The sequence below is a fragment of the Rasamsonia byssochlamydoides genome (genome assembly GCF_041956645.1).
Source record: "Rasamsonia byssochlamydoides strain NRRL 3658 unplaced genomic scaffold VTN77scaffold_111, whole genome shotgun sequence".
Classification (NCBI taxonomy): Eukaryota; Fungi; Ascomycota; class Eurotiomycetes; order Eurotiales; family Trichocomaceae; genus Rasamsonia; species Rasamsonia byssochlamydoides.
In genome coordinates, this window is record NW_027192494.1 from 10,179 (window position 1) to 26,880 (window position 16,702).

Consider the following 16,702-nt stretch of genomic DNA (forward strand, 5'->3'; position numbering starts at 1 on the left):
TTATGCATCGGGGTCTCTGCCACCCACCCCTGTCAAGCCCCAAAACACTTTCAGGTCTTTCAAGTCTATCAGGAAACCAATTCCTCAGGCCCCTCGCTCTGGCACAAAGACCAATCCCACGTCTGAACCCTTAGACGAACTGATAAAGACTCACAGGCCGCTCTCCTCAATCATGACCAGTGCAAACAAGCAAGGCCCAAGACCAAAGATCTTTTGCAGGTATGCAGCATGGATCCTCAACAGGATACCATCGATCCCATCCTTGAAGGGGTTGAATCAATTCAGAACCTAACAAGGGATACCGTGGAGGCTCTGCGGAATACGATTGTTGGAAAGATGGCAATTAACAAATTCAAGGTACGTAATGAATTATCTCAGATCAAGGGAAGATTTCAGACTGAATAGATGCCTAAGGTGAAACATGAGGAATTTACAATCTGGAGTAATAAGCACGACCTATGCGGCATTGAATACGATGCCTACCTTGAAAGCATCATCATTAAGGCGCGACAAGGCCCTGTGCATGGAGAGACAATTGATGCCATTCGTAATTGGTTTAGAAAGATGATAGGCAAGGTTCACAAAGAAGATAGCATGAATCTGAAGACCTATCAGGACAAAAGTGAGTAGCAGATGCCAGGATAACATGATTAATCCAACATAGTTACTAACATGTTCAACTGGCTTTCTGTCTTAGCAGCGGTAAATATCGAGGAAGTCTTAAGGCGCCCGACAGTTCTATCGAGGACGATGAATCCTTTCTTCCCTTGATAGTTCTTGAAGTTGCTTTCTCAACCACCAGGAAAGACCTGCTCGAAGATGCAAAGGCCTGGTTATATGGAACCGACAACATCACTGAGCTGGTCATTGCGATTGACATCAAGGAGCAAGGTGGTGAAAATAACAACAAAGAAGAAGACTCGTGTTGGGGCTTATCAGACCCAGAGATTCTTCAACGTTTCACAACTGATAATGCCCTCGCTGCCCATATCGTCAGGTGGGATCAGGATCATGGAAACCATTCGCTCGTGGGAACCTTTACAGCTAAAACGTGGTTCTGCACTAGAGAAACATGCCATCCAGACTCAACACAACTTCCTCCCTCTTTATGGACTTATGTGTTTTCCCTTAGCAAACCTCTTCAAGAAGGCAAGTTTATCAAACCCTTCCAGGGCACTTGGTCCCCTAGCAAAAACTTCCGTCTGAAATTTGGGGAGCTTGAAGACAAGCTGCCTCTGGAAGCGCTAGAGCGTCAACTGAGAGATTCTCTTAAAAATTATCGAAAAGACAGAGCCATAATTCAGGCGTGCGAAAAACGCAAGGCTCTGGAGGAGGCAGAGGTGAGAAGAAAGCAAAAGGAAGACCAAAAGCGAAAACAACGAGACCATCAAGAATCTCCTCAAACAGCGCGGGCTCAACGAGCGGAAAAATGGCAGAAGAGATATGAAGAATAAGTTCTGGTCGCCCAAAAAGGAGGGAGAGGGTAAAAAAAGGAAAATTTTATTAACGTTTCTTATTTCTCTTATTCTAACTTTTGCCCTATGTCTAAAGGTTGAATGACCAATGAAAAAAAAAAAGATCAGTGGCGTTTAAAATATTTGGAGATTATAATTGATATTCTTAGTTGGCACTGATATTCTGTCAACACATGTCAGTTATTAACTGCAAAAACTCTAAGGGAGATCGTTGTTTCTTTTTTGTTATTGTTATTGTTGAAACAATTTCTATAGGCGTCTATGTAATAAAAATGAAAATACAGAAGTTGTAGCATTTTAAGTCCATCTACAGCTTATCAAGAAGTACCTGGGAAATCGGGCATTTTTGTTCCACTCAATCAACTGCCTGGAAACTCAATGGTTCTTCTGTTTGACTCAGTTATTGTTATATTTACTGACTTTATATTTTCTGCTATAATATTATCTACCGGTTCACTGTTCTACCTTATTAATAACTGTACTGTTATAGAATTTTCATCTTCAAACTATATATTCTAGCTGACCACAAAGAATATGAGCTCAGCCTGTGCTTTATAGATCTGCCCAGTGAGCAAAAAGCAGCACCGTCCTGGGCCTAAAATGGAAAGTGAAAGTCCCAATTGTTTTGCAGAAAAAACTTCTATATGTGTTGAGTCCCTGTTCTCGTAGTAGACTGCACATGTTCCCTTACTGGTTTGTTGAGAAGCGCATTGTCTCTTTTGTGATAAACGTATGCTTTTTTCGATTACAATGCCAACTAGATCAATTGGACAATTCTACTGGTAGCAAGAACCAGGATCCTCAAATGAAATTGATTGGACTTTCAAGGAGGGAAAAGATGCTATTACCTTGTCAGATGATGATCGTGGTATGCTCAGGCCCAGTAACTAGTTCTTGGGCCTCAGCAGGAAGTATGCGAAAGGCTGATGACTACAAGACGCGTTTCACGGACAATGTTAGGAGAGACTCTGCTTGCTGTGTCTCCGGCAGGATTGAAGGAATCAAAGAATAGACTTGCGAACCGCCGAAGGCAGTCCCGTCCAGCTACGTTCGCATCAAGAAGAATACAGTAGAGCTAACCAATTCCAAACTAAATCTGACTTGTCGAAACATTGGATTGGGGAGTACAACCAATTGGAGTTATGAACAGAGGCGCTGATGTCTATGTCCAGATCTGTCAGGTACGGCAAGCTTTTATTACCGGAATTCTGGGTTGCTCTGAGGAACCTTTTAATGAAACTTATATTGTATATCTATTGGCCGCAAATCAAGAGGCCACCATAAAACGCCAGACAGCATATCAATTCCATCAGTTGGATCAGAAAGCAAAATGCTCCCTGGTGCTTGGCGGAAAGAATTGATGCAACGAATATCGGCGAACTGCAAATGTCTCAGTGCCGCAAACGATTGTCAAATCGCTATACAGTTAGCCTTGACTTACTTGCTGTACTCCATACTCTTCAGGATCCGAGAGCACTCAGTAGACCCAGTCCTTGTCATATTTGTCCCAAGTAGCCTGGTCTACTTGGATTGCTCGCATCTGGTTCGTTGGACATTCCATGGCTAAATCAATGGCTTTTAAGCTAACATCCTGATTTGTTTAGTTGCGTGGCTGCAACAGACAACAGACACCAAGAAGTGGATAATAAATGGATTTCTTAGTGCATATGAAGTTTATTTTCAGTGAGCCCTTACAGGCTACAGGCTACCTCAGTAGCTGGATGCCCTAAGCTTATGGACTGAGTTAGGCACTCGACCATTCAATTTGGGGGAGGTACTATATCAGGTAGTCGATTCTTCATATTCGAAACTGATATACATACTGGCCCAACTCACACCCCCAAATGGGGTAGTTTTTGATGGAAGAACAACATATGGAGTTAGACTGGTGGTGAGATCTAGACCGCAAATGCCCCTGCAAAATTAGCACCATAACGGTCTCAGAGCTATGAAAACAAGGTAACTCATATCTGCAACGCCAATTTACTTGTCCAGAGGATGCTTATTTGCCGGCACTAGGCAAACATGGGTTTGACTTCCCTGACTTTGACTCCGTCTGTCTTATCGACACAAAACAAACTCTAGAGGAAGGAAGAGCTTGGAGAGAGGAATTGGAAGTTACACATATCTAGCTGGCTATCTACACATTGCTATATTGTATGCATCAAAGACATGGTCAGGTGACTATCACATGTGGTATTCCTAATTATGAAAGGGCTGCGTCGCTTCAATATTACATCGAACACCTCCCACAGTCTTCGTAAATTTTCTTCTTCTGATTCGTTCATTTTGACTGAGCCGTGACACTGAATGCCATTCATTTACTGTCACTCGGGAGTCATTGTGACTGACGAGTCCATGTCAGCATCTAGACACCAGAACCTGCATCCACGACGTTGACAAGTCACACTTGGAGAACCTGACCACTGACGCTCAACAGTCCGCGGATGTCATGTTTCCTACCACCCTGGTCCCCTATCTTGGGGGCCTGTCATTATCCGGCTATTTTCCATACCCACCAGAGCAGCCACGACCTACAGTACGTACCTATCGGATATCAGAGAATTCTCCACTCAACTAAAAAGGTGCCATGACAACAATTCTTAGCTTAGTACTCTGTACAGAGTACTCTTTTCCTGCTGACATCGGAGAAGCCACCAAAACAGTTCATACCCTGACTCAGTTGTGCCTTAATGGCATAATTTTAAAAATTCGTCTTTGCAACGTTAGATGTTCCTTGACCAGTCGGAAGTACGTCCGTTTTTAAGCTTGTTTCCATTTTCGGTTGTTTCCATTTTCAGTTCTGTGCATGTCAATACCCCTGACCCTTTCATGACACTAATGCAGTTGAACTGCATTTATTACAACGGCCGTTGCTGCTATTGAACAGCTCATCCACAGAAAGCTGATTGGTGCCCACCTAAGGCTTGAAGGCAGGCACTTTGCTTATAAAGAGGAGTACTGCAACTACCAGGCGCTCTTTCTTAAAATCCCACAATTGCATCTCGTGCATTTGTCTAATTGAATTTCATTTCCCTACTGACTCTGCTCTGTCAGAAAGCTTTTCTTCTTACTGCATATTGCATATTACCAACACTTGACAATGGCAGAATCCACGGCACAGGACGAGCCTGCAGCGCAGAATGAACAGAACGAGCCCACTGGACAAGACAATCATCATGTTCAGGCTGCTGTCGAAGTGGATCTTCAGGTTTATAAAAGTCTAATGTGTTCCATAACAATGGTGGTTTCTAATGGGATCTTAGGCTACTGATAATGATTCTACTTATGGAAACGAGCTGTAAGCAATAGACTTTGCCCTTATTGCAGTCATGCAACTAATTAGATATACTAGCTCAAGCTACAGCGCCTCTTTAACCTCTTCAGTTATGAATTACCGCCATGAGAATGGCAGGCGCTACCATGCTTACCGCGATGGCAGTGAGTGTTCTATTCTTAAAGGACTAAAAGAATACTGTCTGACTAACATCTATAAGGTTATCTCCTCCCCAATGATGAGGATGAGGCTGATCGCTTAGATATGGTTCATGAGATGACACTTACAATAATGGAGAGGAAACTATTTTTTGCACCTATTGGACCATCGCTACAGCGAGTCCTTGACATTGCTACTGGGACCGGGATTTGGGCAATTGATTTTGGTAAGTTATTTAATGAAATGCATATATTTTCGGAAACTCATATGTTGCAGCTGATGAGTACCCCGCTGCTGAGGTTATTGGTAACGATTTGAGTCCTATTCAACCATCCATGTTAGTAAGCACCTCTCTCTGCATAATGGATATTAATAGATTATAGGGTTCCGCCAAACTTGAGATTCCTTGTTGATGACATTGAATCTGAATGGACATATGAGAATAATCCATTTGACTTTATCCATGCTCGTTATCTATGTTGCTCTATTAAGGATTTTAGGAAGTTGTTGAAGCAATGTTTCAAGTAAGGCTGCCTATCTATCTAGCTTCTGCTTCTGCTGAAGCTATACTGACCTGCTTATCAGCTGTACTAAGCCTGGTGGCTGGGTCGAATTTCAGGATTGGGATGCACAGGTGAAATCTGAGGATGGATCTCTTAAGGGCACAGCACTTGAGAGGTATTATGATGAAGTTCTCAGTGCTTTTGAAAAAGCAGGGTATCCTACAAGACCGGGTCCATACCTCAAAGAATGGTTCCGTGAAGCAGGGTTTGTGGATGTCCATGTGAAGAAGTATTATGTGCCATTGGGGGCCTGGCCCAAAGATCCATATTATGTATGTGAAGCCAGTTTCCTAGATATAACTATTGCTGACTTAAGTTGCAGAAGAAAGTTGGAACTTGGATGCTACTGCAGGCCACATCAGGCTTTAGGGCAGCTGCTATGGCTGTGTTGACAAGATTTGAGTCATGGAAACCTGAGGAAGTCGAGGTTCTTGCAGCAGGAGCTCTCAATGATGTCAAAAATTCTAAGATCCATGGACTGTTTGACTTGTAAGTTGCTTCCTCTGATCAGAATCTCCCTATATTTAACATGAGATCTAACTAACTGCTGGACAGTTATGTTGTGTATGGTCGGAAGCCTGAGTCAACCGAGTCGACCGAGTGAACCGCACTGCAAGAGAGTGCATCAAGATATTACTTGGACTAACACCTCTCATTCTTAGTTAGCATTCGTTCATCTTTCATCCAATTTACAAATTGCGATTCCTTCCACCCAAAGAGATTGAACTGAGTTGTTAGTTAGTTGGTATTCCTACCAAATCTAGCAGACTATTAGTATACATGTCGCTATGCAGAGAGTTCCAACCCATTCTCTGCTAGGAACGAGATACCCAAATGAGTCAGCGCTATTAATATAGTTAAATAAATGAAAAAAAAAAAGCCCCAGAGACGCCCACAAAGGAAATTCGTCGGCACCTGATCGACAGCAACTACAACCAGATCCCCTAAATAGATGGATTGATGTAGAAATGCGCAAGGGCCCCAGTTCCAGGTATTGCTGCCTGACTGCAAGGTAGGTACTAATGTACTTAGGTAATCCCCTGGAGTCCGTTTTCAGATATCAACAATAATTCATCAGTAGTTTCATCAGTACATTTATCTCAATTCAAGTATGATTACTTGGCCAGGAAATAAAAATAGACATTTAAGTATTGATCACACTGTATCTACAAACCCGGTCTCTCTCATTATTAATGCCTACGAGGGTGTATTATTTTAGGAGATAAGGCCTCTCGCTACGAATGATTATGATCCCTCAAGATTTGCATCAACATTGTAATCGGGGATTCTGAAGCGAATCCGTATTCATGTGACTGGATCAATGACTTTTCTTCGCGGGAGACCCATGCCAGGTGGAAATGCGACTAACGGGTAATCCTCCTGCAGAAATAATACCTAATTTACTCAGGAGAAGAGACATACGCAGAAGACGTAAAAAAGACACATGATGGGTTATGCCATCAGTGGCGATCACGTTCTTACTGATTCAGGAAGTCTGGAAGAATTGTCCAGCTATTAACTAACTACTCCCTATGGAATTCGCTTACCGAAATGAACGGTGAAAAGAAGAAAAAGGAGACAAGAAGAGATTCCCCCAATTATCAATATTATTATAACATAATTGAAAAGACACCAAACTAAATTCAATAAATCCCTTAGGCATGATGACCCCTAACTACTTTCTAGTAAATCCTTTTACTGAAGGCAACGAGATTTTGAACAGGTCGATTACACGACGTCCACTTTGACGTATTCCTTGCCCTCCTCGTCATAATCTCCATCTTCTGATGCCTGTGTGGGAGTGGCTTCACCCACTACAGTGGTGTCGAGATCCTCGGTGAAATCGCCCTTTTCTGTCTCACTATCCACGTGCATGGTGTCTGACTCGTCCAGTTCGTCGTCTACAGTTGCCTACTTGTTGTTCTTCTCGTCTAATGCCTCCACAGACAGTCTCCTTTTGAGCCATTCAGGGTCCACGGGGACCTTAGACAGACGCACCACCAGGATGCTGTCCGCCAGTTTGGCCGAGATCCTGTCTAGGTCCACGTTGGTGGGCTCGCTACGGGTGCCCAGCCTGACGCTGCACTCAAAGATATTTCGCGAGACTGCTCGTCGATGACGAGGGCGTCATTCAACTCCTCGTTTATACCGGATCAATAGACCACTCCAGCAAGGTGGAGAACCGACTCTTCCGCGTCGTAACACAGCAGTATACCTACGCCGCAAGACAATTGCGGCACATAGGATCGCCAATGCAAGGCTAAACTTTGGAAAGTGGGACCTGTCATATACCTAGTATTAGCGCGATGCATGCTAAAGTGGAGAATGGGCCTAGAACAAAAGATAAGGTGTTAAGGCTGCCTGCTATTAATCGTTTTCCACCTTGTAATGCACTCGAGGCATGTCTTATGAGCTCTCAGGAGAATGTCTCCAGGAATAGTACTCTAAGAGGGAAAAAAAGGAATAAGAAGGAGAAAAATAGGAAGAACAGAGAAGAGAAAAAACAACAATTCTTATGGTCAGTCTGATAAGCAGGGTAATTGCATAGATGTAACCTTGCGGCGCAGCAAGTACATGTACATGTTCTTGACCCTGCATATATGCATTACCAGTTCTCAATTAGGGGCCCAAAATATTGGGTATTTAGGATAAACGGGTAACAATGTCATGCTCAATAAGACCAACTAGAGACTTCCACGGGGTTACATTGGTTAAAATAAGAGGTCGCCAGAGTTTAGTGTCAAATCGTAAGAAGATTGGACAACATTTACCTCTTCCAATAAGGATATGGTGCCTTACCTTCTGCAGGACACTTTATCCAATATCTGATTATCCCTATATCTGATAAACTAGGCCTATGTTAGCTGTAAGAACATGTTAGAGACATCTACTGAGGCTATCACTTAGGGAACAATAATGATCAATAAGTTACCTAGACAGCGTTTACTTACTATAGAATAGCCAGTGTTCATCTCTGGTATTAGTTAGATTTATAATAACTGCAGCGCACTGTGTGCTGCCTGGAAGAACAGTAGGACCAGATATTACTACTGTAAGGCTATGTATAAATGACTTCAGTTGCTAGTAATGCTCAAGCACATTCATTAGATACAAATGGAGAGCTTTTGACTACCTCTCATAACCATCTTAGTTTCATTTTATGCTTCAGTATTATTACTCTCAGGCTTCTGACCATAGACAACATAACTGAGAAAGGTATGTTAGAGCCAGGAAATATGCTTGGACAAAGAGAACTTATAAGTCAAAAAAAAACACATGGATACTGGGATTCTGTATATTACTCCTGGTCTTAGCTACCAGGATGGTCACCTCCTCCTTAGTCCACCCCTTATGTCTTGTCAGCACTGCTATTGCACTCGACTCAAAACCAGACTCAGTTTACAGCATATTCTAAGTCCTAGGGGTTTTCTATGCTAATAAAGATCAAATTAGCAATACTCAGAAATCCTGCGAAAGCTGTTCCTCATACATAATACTTATCCTTAAGCCAGGCTCCCATAGGGATTCGGTATTGAATATCTTCAAAACCAGCTTCGCAGAACCATTGCTCCAGACGCAGTCCCAGACCGATAACATATCCAGCCTTCGTGAAGCCATCAATGATCACTTTATAGTATTATTTGATCGAGGTGCCTTTACTCGAACCATCCACAGAGTACATATGGACATCCCAGGCCTGGAATTCAACCAATCCACCAGGAGTAGTCCACCTAGTCCAGTTAATAGAGGCTCTATTAGAAAGGGAAAGGATCTTAACTTGTATGCTTGCTTCAGCAGCCTGCCAAAGTCCTTGACAGAGCCTGCCAGGTAACAGGTGTGGATGAAGTCAAGCGCCTTCTATCTTCATACACCCACTTGCCCTCGAAGTCATTAATAATGAATTTCAGATTCGGGGGAACACTATGTATGTATGGCATTTTCTTTTAGTAACCTTCCAAAAACACAGATAAAAAAAAAAAACATAGAGAGTGGGGAACTAACAGTTATGGCTGTGTAGGGCTTAGATCAGTCCTGTAAACCTACTCAAGAAATCAGCTGAGTTTCACATCAGTCACCTTGGGAGGCACCCGAGTTCTGTTGACAGGAACTGATTGGCTATAAGAGAAGTCGCTAGTAAGCATTGGCCAATCTAGACCATTCAGTTCAATGCCTTAGTCAATAAGGCTCTCAGACCTACTAATAAAAGCTGTGCCTTTTGTGCCTCCTCAAACAGATCCTCATGGCTAGAGCTTGCACCTGATTTTCTTTAATTTCAAGAGGTGACGTCTGGCAAGGTCATTTAGTGCAGACCTAATTTCGAATGCTGCATTACATAGGAACTTGTAGTATACTCAGGAATCAAATATAAAGAAAATAATCAACTAAGGGTTGCCATTTTGGTACCATAATATAGGATTTCTACAGCACTGTAATAGATAGATATTTCAGACCTTTTTGCAAGCAGGGCTATATACCAGTCATCCTCAAATCCAGCAGTTAAGGGAGCCGATATTTCAACACCATCCATTGCCTGATCTGAAGGAATGACAGACTCCAGCTCTATACAGTCTGCAGAGGAGTCTGTGAAGGGCCAAAGCCTTGCTGTCTAGAAACTAGGAGCTCATAAAAAGGATTCGCTGGGAAGGAAGAAATGAAGGAAGAGAGAGAAAGGCACGCGAGCTGTATCAACAGGAGTCATGTGATTAAAACAAATGGACCAATCAGAAGACGAGAGCAAAGCTGAGTCAGCAATATGGGCTTAGCCCGCAACAGAGTCAGGCTCTAGTTCTGTATAGTCTAGGGTTCCAGGGGGATGAGGCTGAAGCTTAACCAGAGATCTGATGAAATCCTCATCAGAAGGAGGATCATATTAAGTTAAGATATCAAGGAGTGGTTGCCTCCCAAAGAAAGTAAGGAATATTTCTTGTGTTACAGCAAAGGAAGTCCGGTATCATTTAGCCTGCTGGTAGGGACCATAAATATATTTAAGAAAGAAAAATCCCTGGTCCCTCTGGTACTTTTCTCTCTATGTCTAACCAGCTTAACAGCTTGCATTATTGCTATCAGAGTCTAAGGTAAAAGCAGGAGTCATTATTGTTTCATAGCTGCTTTAGGACTATGGGCAGAGCTCCCAGAACCTTTTTGCTAGATAAGCAGTTTTCTTAGGGAGATTGACCTTAGCAGTATTGTTAGAGAGTATTTTAAACACATATTAAAATGCCAGAACATTCGGATCTTTGACTATCTTTTGATGGGGCACATCTAACTAGAAGCCCAGCTTTTCAGCAGCATTATATAGCTCTGGTTTTCCTTATAAATTAAAAAGAGGCTATATTCCCTCTTGATTTTTCTTCCTCCCACTCCAAGGGTATATAAATGTTAAATGGAGACCAGCCAGAGCTGAAAAAAACTCATCTAGGTGGCTAGTTCCTCTACTTCTTTATTTAAAGCTTCATATATTATAGGAACATCTTTAAACTAATGTTTGGACTCCTAGATGTGCTATCTAGCATCAAAAACCCTGTCATCCCAATAATTCAGCAAGATACTCCTAATAGATATTTTGAATATAGTAGGCTGAAGGTCCCTTAAGACATGAGCAGGGCAGCAGAGTAGTTCACATCCTAGAAGAAGAGGTGTAAAGGCAAAATCCTCCCTGGAACAGCTAGCAAGGCCTGCTACAGGCATTCTCAGTTGTCTTCCTGCATCAATTTAGGAAATAGATAGCCATCATTCATGAGCATAGTAATGTAGTCCTGGTTGTCCATAGAATAGCTTGGCATCATTCCCTCTATAAGTTTGACAGAAACAGCATTAACCTTAGCAGCCACATTGCCAGGAAAAAGAACCAACCACTTTTGGTAAATTTCTTGCAGATAGTGGGTCATCTCCTGCCCTCTATATGAGTTATATATATATCAATGTTGCAAGAGCTTCAGGATGCTGACCTCCTTGCAGTATGAATCGATGACATATTGCAGTTATCGGAATGTAAATGATTCCCATATACCAGTATATGGTATTAACGCACTAAAAGCTTCTCATAGATGAATTTTTTCATATATACGTTTTATGTCATGATAGTTCGTCAAGGAGCCTATCTTCGCCTTCCATTTTGTGGCACCCGGTACATACTGAAAGTATTGCAAAGAATCTCCCATAAGAATCTCGTTAACTTGGAAGATGTATTCCTCTACTGTGATTCAGCATTCTTCATCTATGAAAAAGCAGGTATTTCCTTAAAAGAAATTCAAAAGTCCCCCCTCAAAATTGGTGAAGTAGAGGTCGCCACTATTTGCAAAGAGGTCCTGACTCTCTGCTATTCTGATACTGTTTGTTAGAGGGAAAGAGAACTATCTAATGGAGACTACAGATCCTCCATGGCCTGGTATATATTCATGATGAACTAGGTATTAGTTATTGCAAATTGACTTGCAATAATGTCCTTATGATGGAGGAAGGACAGGTCCAGATTAGTGGGTGCTGTCATTTTACTCTACCATGTTACTACTAAAGAAGTCAGTAAATATTAGAAATAGTATGATCTATGAACAGAAGGACCAGCCAGGTCTTTCTTAGGACATCCAAGCTATCTGCAGGATTGCCTTTGATTTGCTGGATACTAAAGATGTAACAACTAGAAAAGGGATGGTGAGCCTTCTTGTAGAGGATTTCAATAAGGTACTGTCAAATGTAACAGCCAAAGATCTTCTCTAAGTCATATAATAGTGAGGGCATGAGTAGCACTAACCTCATCAGACTATAGCATCCTTTTCTCTGGGTAAGTCTAGGTACCTAGTACTTAAAACCACTTAGCATATTATGTATAATGCTCTACCAGTTTAAGTCCAATACATCTGCATGTCTAATGGTATATGCTAAGCCAAAATCAGAACTGGAAGTTGATGATGCTGATGAATCTAGGGAAGGACAGAATACTATTCTGGGATGTCTTCATAATAAATATGAGTGACAACTATAGCCTTTTCCTGCTTTTATCTTTATGACTTTAATTTTTGATTTTCCATTGAATAAAACATCCAAGTAATTATTCAAACAGCCACAAGTGTACATCCTACTTCTGATTCTCTGAGTACTAGGCTGAAATTGAATATACTAGTGTAATGTCAGTAGTGGATTTTTATTTTTTTTGTAAGGCTTTAAATCTCATGTAACTTGGTTCTAGTAGAAAGAATTGATAAAGCTAGGCTCCTGATTGAGTTTCTTTATTTGCAAGTTTTTATCTAGGCTTTGGCAATTCCTCTGTGCAATTTTCATAGAAAGGGCCTGCTGCAAGTTGGCTTTTACTGCAATTGCTGTGTTTTTCTTGCTCCATATACCATCCCATAGAATATGGCTGTCGTTCCTGTCCCGCATGGTGTCGAACAGCATTTAATTCTGTGCTTGATAAAGGAATGGCTATTGTCGTTCGTCCCTACTATGGATAGCCCCGAAATGACTTACCTGACTAAGGTTCGATCCTAAGCATCATTAAGCTTTGATCACCACAGCTCCATTGAAGTAATCAAGCGCCTAAGCCAAGATCCATCCTTAACGGCAAAGCAGTTGCCTCCAAAGCAGCTTGCAATCAGAATCGACTTGCAGTCAAAATTGGCTCACATCTAGACCAGAATGCAATTCTCTGAATTTTAAAGCAATTCAGTTCCTTTGTATAACAATCAAAATCCCTCATTTTCCTCTTGTTGCAGATACTTCATCAAAAAGAAAAGTTCTACCGGCAATAGGAAGACCTAGCACCAATTGTAAAAAGAAATAACAGGTGCTTAGGATATTGCAGATCATACAGCAGAAACTCCAAACCTTAACTAGTTTATTCAAAATGAGCTATGCAATGCATACCCTACAACACAAATGTAAGATACAGAAAAATTAGAGCTACAGCAATCTGAGGACCAAGACACAATCTCCAGTCCCTCAGACATATATTAACTAATTCAGATGCAATGTGACCTCTTTTGGGAAGATGCAGCAGACTTTCTTAGATATAGATTTCTGATTGGAGATATGACTATATTAACCCTGCCAGCTAAAGGCGAGATAGTTACCAATAAGACGATACGAACTACTATTTGGTTGCAACTTATGTGGATTCTTTAATATGAACAATATAAAGAAGTATTAACTAATATTTTTAGCTTAATAAGTAGGGTCACTAGTCTGCCTAATTAGGCCTAGTTGACTCCTGCTTAATAAAACAGAGTAAAGAGGTTCTGAATAGGAGAAAAGGATCAAGGAAAAGAACACTTAAGCAGGTACATGCCCTTTTATCTTATTTGAGGCCCCATGTTCTCAGTCAGTGCCTGCAGCCCTGCCCCTAAATCACCTTGCTTACCCTCATGTTTCTAAGGCATCACCTTACTCACCCATGCTCACCTATATTCACCCATTACTTGCGCGACTGCTATACTTGAAGCAGTAATGAATTCAGGGCAGTACTGACAATTGACCGCGCTTATTAGTGTGGCTTAAGTACGGCTGAGCAGACGGGAAGCCCTGTTTTCCACATCCTACGGTCGTATGTAATAGAAATCCAACAGAAAGTGACTTATGATAGTCAAGGAGCTATATCATGACCATGCTTGTAATGGCTCAATGGACCGTCAAGTGAAAAAAAAAATAGATCCATTAGTTGTATGTCCAACAAGTTGAAACTTCCGTTTCATTATTCCTAAGCCTGCCTCTTCCGTCACCAATTGTATATCTATCTATATATAGCATTCCCTTGATCACCAGCTTCACGTCATACATCGCAAAGATGATCTGGATACAGTAGATACAGATGAGCAGCGCAGGTCTACGCCAACGGAACCGAGAAGAAGTGACTGCCCCGGACACAAGAATTGAAGTGAAGTCATATCCGTGAGCTCTCGAGTGGAGTGATCGCTGGCCAATTTCCAGATGAGGGGGAGAAAAAAGTAAATCGATAAGAATGGTAGGACCACTTGGCTAATCGCGTCCAAGAGACTTCTACTGCACCGCTCTCGCATGTACCGGAACGAAATTCACATTCTAACCTGGTGTCGGGCTAGGCTTTCTCCCGTAAACCGCATACCTGGTGACAGTCAGCTGACTAAAAGATATCAACAGGGGAAAGGTATATACTACATACACCTTGCAGTAAGCATGCAGCGACCTCTCCCGGAGCTGCTTCTTCACCCGTTCCTGATGGTTTCGAGCCTCCTCAACACTCCACCCCAAGATCTGCGTATACAGACGCAGACCATACGCCTCGACCGACTCCGGCGCGGCAATCGATTCCCACTTCCCCACCTCTTTGAGTCGGGGATCCTTCGGCCAGGGGCCCAGCGGGAGGAGATAGACCTTCTCGGTGACGGCTTCGAATCCGGCGTTGATCAGCCAGCCCTTCAACTTGTGCGCGACGTTCATCTCCCGGCCCAACTTCTCGCCTGCTTCGTTCAGGTCCCTGATATATTGCATATAGGGGGAGTCGTCCTTGAGAGTGCCGTCATCACTCCACGACCAGAAGGCGGCCTCGACGATCTCGAAATAGCCGCCTGGTTTGAGGTGGTGCAGTATCCGCTGTAGAAGGCGGGGCCAGTCGTAAACACAACTGGTCATGTCAGATGACATATCACATTAGTATAACATCGTGGCTATTTTATTTTCAACATACCCCGAAATGGTCCTCGCATGGATGAAATCAAAGTAGTCTGCAGGGTGATCCCAATCCTCCTCAAAATCACCGATATGAAACTCCAGGTTTGGCGGGAAATAATGAGGTTGTATTGGACTCAAGTCATTTCCGATGACACGGGCGGAGGGGAAGTTGCTAGCCGTGTTGTCAGCATGCGTCCGGTTTATCTTTATTTTTTTTTTGCTTTTTTTTTTTGGAAAGAAAGAAGGAAGATCAACTAACTCAGCCACATCCATAGCCCAAATGCCTGTTCCCGTCCCCAGGTCTAGTATGGCCTGCGGCGACTCAATAGGCGCGATAAATAGTTCCCCTTTAAATAAGAGCAGGAATCTGGAGGAATGCATCGACAGACCGAATCAACATTACTTCTTTCGGAGAACTCATATAGGGTCGGGCCGCTCACATGTGGTGCACCTAGACGTATATAATGCGGATATATACCTACTATTAGTACCTCCCAATTAAACTGAATTTACCTGGAAACGAGACGAGTCAGTCCAGACGGACGTACGAGGTCAAGACGGTCCTGCTCCCATTCATCGTTGGGCATCCTTATTGCAATTTTGCGAGTTTGCAAATGAGTTAGTTGATTCAGATCTCAAACCTAACATCGCATGTCGATAGATAGATAGGATAGTCTGTAACGTACATATATCTCCCCTTTGAGTTCAATTGGTTAGCAAATTACCAACAAAAAAAAAGGGATCTCTACGAGGGTTGGGGCGAGGATGGTTTACTTGACCGTACGAATCATAGCGTCGACCATTCTCGTATCGATAATGCATCACGCTGGACGCGATGGACGCTGAGTCTGACGATGACCATTCGGTCTCTGCGTACACGCTGGAGTCGTCCTGAATAAAATTCTTAATCAGCAGGATTTCGCTGGAGACAATAAATGAGAGGGAAGGAAGGTAATTGTACATCTGCGACGATCTCTGCACTGGCGTTCGCGTATGTCTCTGTCTCGGTTGCGGGCTGCGTCGGGGAAATTCCCGGTGACCGGGTATTCGTATTCGTCTCTGGCATGATTCAATATGTATCTGTAATTATCAAGGGCAGTTGAAGCAGGTTAAGCTGTGAATAATTGATTGACTGAGGCTTGCGTACTTGATGTGATACAGGACATTCCCAAAAAGATAAGAATGTTGTCACCCGACATAGGTACGGACCGAAGTGTCGGAAGTGTGGAGGGGCGGGGGAAATAAATTAACGCTTTATTTATCGAGTCGGAGTCAAGGCCACATCACACCCCCCTGTTTAGTTTAGTTAGTTCCTAGCAATTGATCTAACTGAACTTGCATTGACCACAAATCTGCTAAACTGACAGCGTCCTTTTGTTCGTTCGTACCAGTCTGAAGTCCCCTCTGCACCACGACCAGATTGGCAAAGACTGGGACACCGTCCTGGTTTTCGGGTAAGTGGAGCCAGCGTCAACTTGTGGCGGATCCAGGATCATCGCAGTTTAACCCCCGACTTGGAATGATGATTACATTAGGGCTGGCGAAATCTATTCCTATTGGAGAGACTTAGCGACGACAAATACATAAAG

General features: G+C 42.7%; 4 protein-coding genes across 4 annotated transcripts; 2 read left to right on the forward strand and 2 right to left on the reverse strand.

Moving 5' to 3' along the window:
• Positions 1 to 228: 228 nt before the first annotated feature.
• Positions 229 to 1,454, forward strand: VTN77DRAFT_953 (uncharacterized protein; the record flags this gene model as incomplete). The annotated part of the gene is made up of 4 exons (XM_069426148.1): positions 229 to 357; positions 415 to 547; positions 616 to 622; positions 698 to 1,454. The coding sequence occupies 4 exons, from the start codon at positions 229 to 231 to the stop codon at positions 1,452 to 1,454; spliced, it is 1,026 nt and encodes a 341-aa protein (XP_069273189.1).
• Positions 1,455 to 4,578: 3,124 nt separating this feature from the next.
• Positions 4,579 to 5,876, forward strand: VTN77DRAFT_954 (uncharacterized protein; the record flags this gene model as incomplete). The annotated part of the gene is made up of 9 exons (XM_069426158.1): positions 4,579 to 4,686; positions 4,742 to 4,776; positions 4,831 to 4,916; positions 4,973 to 5,137; positions 5,188 to 5,248; positions 5,295 to 5,435; positions 5,497 to 5,746; positions 5,797 to 5,802; positions 5,871 to 5,876. 9 exons carry the CDS (start codon positions 4,579 to 4,581, stop codon positions 5,874 to 5,876), a joined length of 858 nt encoding a protein of 285 aa, XP_069273190.1.
• Positions 5,877 to 7,202: 1,326 nt separating this feature from the next.
• On the reverse strand, positions 7,203 to 7,786 carry VTN77DRAFT_955 (uncharacterized protein; the record flags this gene model as incomplete). Its single annotated transcript, XM_069426169.1, has 3 exons — positions 7,203 to 7,335; positions 7,390 to 7,554; positions 7,767 to 7,786. 3 exons carry the CDS (start codon positions 7,784 to 7,786, stop codon positions 7,203 to 7,205), a joined length of 318 nt encoding a protein of 105 aa, XP_069273191.1.
• Positions 7,787 to 14,504: 6,718 nt separating this feature from the next.
• On the reverse strand, positions 14,505 to 16,179 carry VTN77DRAFT_956 (uncharacterized protein; the record flags this gene model as incomplete). The annotated part of the gene is made up of 9 exons (XM_069426180.1): positions 14,505 to 14,547; positions 14,605 to 15,066; positions 15,130 to 15,285; positions 15,373 to 15,480; positions 15,554 to 15,564; positions 15,662 to 15,701; positions 15,800 to 15,810; positions 15,888 to 16,004; positions 16,075 to 16,179. The coding sequence occupies 9 exons, from the start codon at positions 16,177 to 16,179 to the stop codon at positions 14,505 to 14,507; spliced, it is 1,053 nt and encodes a 350-aa protein (XP_069273192.1).
• Between the last annotated feature and the right edge of the window lie 523 nt (positions 16,180 to 16,702).